Source organism: Fulmarus glacialis, unplaced genomic scaffold (assembly GCF_000690835.1).
Source record: "Fulmarus glacialis isolate BGI_N327 unplaced genomic scaffold, ASM69083v1 scaffold10781, whole genome shotgun sequence".
In the NCBI taxonomy this organism is placed as follows: domain Eukaryota; kingdom Metazoa; phylum Chordata; class Aves; order Procellariiformes; family Procellariidae; genus Fulmarus; species Fulmarus glacialis.
The window spans coordinates 63,425-69,548 of NW_009193498.1; the positions used below are offsets into that span (position 1 = coordinate 63,425).

A 6,124-nucleotide genomic window follows, 5' to 3' on the forward strand; every position below is an offset into this window, starting at 1 on the left:
GAATGCAGTAACAACTTATTTAAGAATAGGTCACTTCCTTTCTTAAAAGGAGAGTTCTGTGTAATTTTTTTTATGTAACTGGTGAAAGGGGGGTGTTTTTCATAGTATATAAATAATACTAGCCCACGAAGCTCCAACGTTAGGCCTGCATTAGCCACACAGATAAAAGTTATACCAACGTTGTGACTCCAATGTAGCCTATATGAGGAGTGGCTGAGGGAACTGGGATTGTTTAGTCTGGAGAAGAAGAGGCTGAGGGGAGACCTCATCGCGCTCTACAACTACCTGAAAGGAGGCCGTAGCGAGGTGGGGGTTGGTCTCTTCTCCCAAGTAACTGGCGATAGGACAAAAGGAAATGGCCTCAAGTTGCACCAAGGGAGGTTTAGACTGGACATTAGGAAAAATTTCTTTACTGAAAGAGTGGTCAAGCCTTGGAACAGGCTGCCCAGGGAAGTGGTGGAGTCACCATCCCTGGAAGTATTTAAAAGACGTGTAGATGAGGCGCTTAGAGACATGGTTTAGTTGCCATGGTGGTGTTGAGTTGACGGTTGGACTCGATGACCTTAGAGGTCTTTTCCAACCTTAATGATTCTGTGATTCTATTCTATGATTCTATATTTCTACTCCATCAGTTTCTTAGGCTGTTTGGAATGTAAAAGCTACACATATTAATAATTAATATGCTATGTATGCTGGGGCATTTTTTAACATCCAGGATATTTATTCTGCATTGTGTGCATAGAACTCCAAAGGACAATTTACACACAAGATACATGAATAGGAGACTGGAGGTTTCAGAAACAAATGGTGGGGTTCATGTGTCTAATAAAAAGTGTTTAATGTCATTTTAGATACTTTATGATACCTTGCCTAATCTCCAGCTGCTGCTCTGGAAGGGTGAAGGTCTGCTATATGTATTCTAGCTTTTCTATCCGCCCTGCAAGAATATCTTGGGGACATCTCTGATGACACAAGATACCAGCATTTAGGCACCTGAATACTTTTAAATCCTTTTGCTGATAGTACACTTTCCAGAGAATGAAGCAAATGTGAACATGAAGGAAATACTAAAAAAATTAAAAGCATACTTTGACAATCCTGGAGCTTGATATCATATTTATAATCAATGCTTGTCTGATCAGTTCTTGCAAGAGGAATATCTTCATAGTGCGGTGAAGAAATGCTTGAAAAATCAACAGTGGTAAATGGCTTTATGTCAAAGGAATGTGTATGATCATCCATCGCAGACAGATCCACTGGACTAATTCCAAAATTAATGGGCCAAAACGGCATTTCTGTGTCAACCATTGTAATCCCTGAAAACAAAAAAAGAAACAGACTTTTAAAAGAAGCTAGTTATCTCTGTAATGAGTTTGGGTCCGAGCTGAGGTCCAATTGCCTCATGTCCAAAGGGCTGAGATGCAAACTCACAATCAGGTATAGGTTTTAGAGAAATGTTTAGACCCCATCTATCATTTGGCTTGAGTTTGTCACCATATAATGCATGAGGCTGTATAGTTACATTGCATGGATAACAGTGGGCAGCTAACCCAGCTTTGAGGTTCTTCTTAGGAAGGCTCTGACGTCTCATGTCATAAAAGCAAATGAGATTTGCTGGCATCCAGGGCTCAGGCTAACCTTACAACAGAATGGCTGTCCTAAGCATGCTACTAGACTGAACTGAACTGATCTGATCTGTACTTCAAAAGGCAGCAGAAACAACTAGTGGGCTCACAGAACAATGGTTCAGTTAGATGAATAATTAACAAAAATATACATGGGAAAAATAACCATCTAAATAATTATGAATGGCCAGATGAAATACAATTGCATTTTAATAGTATGTTTTATAGAATATTTATGTGCTTTATTAAGCATGCAAGTCATTAAAAAAAAAAAAAAGATGTGAAATTAAAGCACAGTGATGCAAAATTAAAGCAGCATAACTGGGAAAAAAGCTTCACTTTTTTTTTTTAAACAGACAGATAACACTGACTTTAATTGCATCTCTCAATGCATGCATACAAATAGAATTAGAAGTCTTTCACAATTAATTTTTCAGTTTTGCAAATTCTAATCATCATTCTTCCCAAGTGCCTGAAAATCTTAAGGTTTTTTATATTAAGGAAAAAAAAAAGTTGTTGGTATTAAATAGTGGTGATTTTCCTCCAAATAACCAGAAATATCTGAAATCTTTAGTCATTCAAGTATGTCAAAAGTTTTATCCCAGAGTCTTAAACCCAAGGCTCAAGGAAATTTTATTTATGACTTTCCAAATTCCATATGTATTTATACAGATCTTGAAAGCAGTAAACAAATAAAAAGCTTCCACCTGCAAAAATCTTCAGCAAATCAAGTGAATTTAGATTGAGATATAAAATGTTCTTCTGAGTCCTCTTCTGACAGTTAGCTGAACCTAAATCCCTGATTTAGACATATTTCAACTATGAAAAAGTTTGTAAGTAACAGCAAGCATAAAACACTTACTGTTTTATAGCTAGGGTCTGTCTTTAATTTTCCATGATTTATAAAAAGAACATTCTAATCTAAAAATAGAATAGATGTTATGGAACTAAAATAACTTGGTCACTTTGGTTGTTTAATTTGGACTTTAGACCCAATCAAGTAAGTAGCCTTTAGCCTCTAGATAATAGGAACTTTGATTTGATCTACTTTGAATCACAACTACTCTGTCATACTGCCAAAACTGTTGTTGCAAAATTAATATAATGGAACAGACCTGCTCTATAGTTTTGAAATCATCCTTTGTTTTGACAGGCCTACAGATAAGTAAAACAGTGACTGTCCTCCCCATCAACTATGCTGAAGTGCTAAGCTAGTAATAGCAAGAAATGGTGCAGTTCTCTTAATCTTTCCTCAGGGAAGTCGCCATCATTCTTCGGCCTTTTAGGACTCGCAGCACAACCCTTTAGTTCTTCTACCTTGAACATTGACAACAAAGGTTGTAAGATATCTTTCTTATTCTTAAATTTCAGCTAAGAAATTCTCACTGCAGTGGGAACAAAACAGATGCTACTGTGTCCCATGCTGCACAACATACATGTTGCCCCTAGTAGAACAAAAGAGGAACCTATAGCTCCTTCATACTGCCACTCCTATTACTACATGACTGATAAAGTAGAGTCCTGTAAAGCAAACAGTGTTTAAGGGGAACTGTTGGCAAGGTTAGCCTAACGGTCAGCCAGCCATTTACCTTCCCAAAGGCTTCAGCCATTGAATGGGATAGAGTCTCACGTTATCCTTAATGAAATAAGATCTGCCTACTAGTAAATAGCAGAATTTCTAACTGCCACAAGTGAAAATTATATGGTGAAAGCACATTATAGGTTGTCAGAGTACCTTGGTGTTACATAGTGTCTTCCAAAGAGTCAATTTTTCTGTAAGCACAAAGTACAAATCCCTGGCCCTGAACACTGGGAACTATCTTCCTTAAACAGATTTCCAAATAAAGCAATAAAATAGAATAGACTCCTTCCTAAGAGTCCATTTTTGTAATTAACCAGACACATCTTAAAAAAAATAAAATAAAATCAACAGACATCTAAAATTTAAACATTGGCTTATATTCCTTTAAGCAAGTGATATTGAGAGTTATGTCCCCTTTGTATCTGGAGGGCTGCCTCAAGGGTGAAGAAGGATGCCTATAGGCATGGTCCTGGTTATAGCCCAGGTTCATCCCCCGGAGTCCATAGGACTCGACATGCGCAGGTGCACCCATGAGGTTACTGTGTGGCCAAGAAAACTGCAGGCAACCATCAGAAGGTCTGCAGGTCATCAGAACGCAGGAGGACTCATACTGACAGCTGCCCTTGCACAGACACCTCCCCTGCGCTAGAGAAGCAGCTGAAGAGGTTGAGTACATACTTAAAGGCAAGTGCAAGCTTAAGTCACTCAATGAATAGAGATATACTTAATCACTTGCCACTGATCTCAATTTTTGTATTACACACAAAGCAGATGTTAAAGTTTTCCTGCATCATCCATAAAACCTCTATATTCTCACAATCTTGAGGCGTTATCATTTTATATTTTCAATTTAAAAGGCTTCAGTTTGCAACATTGTGAGCTAAACAGCAAGTTAAAGCTAGTCTATATTTCACTTTATAACACAGTGAATGACTGTGATGTTTTGGAGAATTTGATTGTGTATAATGTGATTAATTCTATGAAACTCCTGAATCATTATAGCACAGTGCATGAAATTCGCTATGTACAGATATACTACAGCTTAGAAAGACTCAGGTAAGCATGTAAGTCCAGAGGTCTGGCTTGCTAGGCACAAACTCCAAATGCTAAGAGGGTATAGCAATTCCTTAGCAAGAATTTTCTGTTTTCACAGTCAGCACAGCTAACTTGTTTCAGCAAAGTCTACCAATAATGCCAGAGCAGTTTCATGGAAAAAGTACTTCTAGCCTACAACTGTGGTGTTTTAGATTTTTATTAAGTTTTAGAAAAAGCAAAATAAAAATAAATAAATAAAAAGTATTTTGTCATTTTAACAATCACTTAAAATGAGGGATTGTGTTCCATGCATGCTGTTTTTTCTTTACTAATTGTTTTTTTTTTCTGTGCATCTGTTCACATCACACACATGTTCTGTATGCTGGGAATAGAGGAAATAAAAATGCCAAGATTACACTGAAGAGAAAAACAGGGAATTGTGGGTGCACCTATCAGCTACTACAGGTCACAAATTAATTCCATTTTATGCTCACATTTCTGCTCTAAGGTAATAAAATCTGGAATCAGCAGCCATTTACAATTCTTTGAGCAAAAGCCTATAAACTCCACCCCTTCCAGAGGTTAACATCCCATCTAGTAATATCTGTTCTTCTGATCTTCAGGCAACTAAAAAGGCTTTGCTAAATTGTTCCACTACAAAAAATGTCACTTTTAGTTTTGAAAAATCATTATGTTGTCTATATTATAATTTCATCTAAGATGTCCACAACGGTACCTAGTGATGATACTAATATACACCTAAGTGTGTATATCTGAAGTCTTCTGTTAAAGTGTAAGGTTCTGACGTGGTAAAATGCCTTAAGTAGATAGAATTTACTCAACACAAAAAAAGGCTTGGATGTACCTTTTTAACTGCTTTCCTTCCATTGAAAACAGTTAACTTTAGCTATATTGTAAATCTAAATTGACAAGGCCTTAGCTCTGTACAATTTACATGAATTTAATTTCCACTCCCAGTCTAGCATGAACATAGGAGGGCTCATGAATATAGAACTTTTAATCTAACCACAGCTGAGAAATATTTTGCCTCTCAGGCCTCACAGTTAAGGAAAGTACATCTCTTCTGAGGGATGTAACATTCTCCAACAACAGCACCACAAGACAGGGTAAGATGGTGTTTTCATGCGTGTGTGTCTACATGGGGAGAAACGGAGAATGTGTGGCTTCTACCTAATCTTGGCTTTCCTCATTGCTGTATAAAATAAAGCAAATTCTGTGCGTTCTCAGCTGCAGGGACTATATTTCTACTACTTATTAGGATGTCTGTGCAAAGAGGTGGGAAAGGATTATTTTCTTACTATATTTCACGACAACAAAAGGACTAAAATATTTGACTTTCTGTCATTATGCACATATTTCTGATTTGTTTCGTTAAAAAAAAAAACAAAAGCAGCAATGTGACCTGGTATACAGATGTACCAATCAATAGCTATTTTTCAAAGATGCCAGTAAATTCAAAGTTGCTAAAGGAATCTTGAAGATGTCCGCGCAATAGATTCTGTACTGTAAGAATATCTAAGGTCAAACTAATCAGTTTGTGCTCCTTTCTCTATTTCTGGATAACAAGATGCATATTATAGCATTTCTTTATACAACAAAACAGCTAGGCGTCAATGATCCCAGATTAATATTATTTATAAACATTTCTGAATTAGGAGAGTTTTCCAGTCTGCTCAGATTTTTAATATAAAAATCAAAGCATTTCATTACAGTTTTAAAGTTGACTGCTAAGTCTTAGTCAAATCATGGATATCCTGTTCAATTTAATAAAATTTGCTATTACACTGGAAACAAAATGAATTTTACTATATATATATATAAAAATATATAATATTATGTAAATATATAAATGTATTTACAT

General features: G+C 36.3%; 1 protein-coding gene across 1 annotated transcript in view; it reads right to left on the reverse strand.

The window, feature by feature from the left end:
* The window catches only part of PPARG (peroxisome proliferator-activated receptor gamma), a 26,612-nt gene extending 25,299 nt beyond the window's left edge, over positions 1-1,313 (reverse strand). Inside the window, exon 1 of the mRNA XM_009587474.1 lies at positions 1,089-1,313. Coding sequence (XP_009585769.1) covers positions 1,089-1,308 — 220 coding nt within the window. The 5' untranslated portion in view covers positions 1,309-1,313. The remainder of the gene's footprint in view (positions 1-1,088) is intronic.
* Between the last annotated feature and the right edge of the window lie 4,811 nt (positions 1,314-6,124).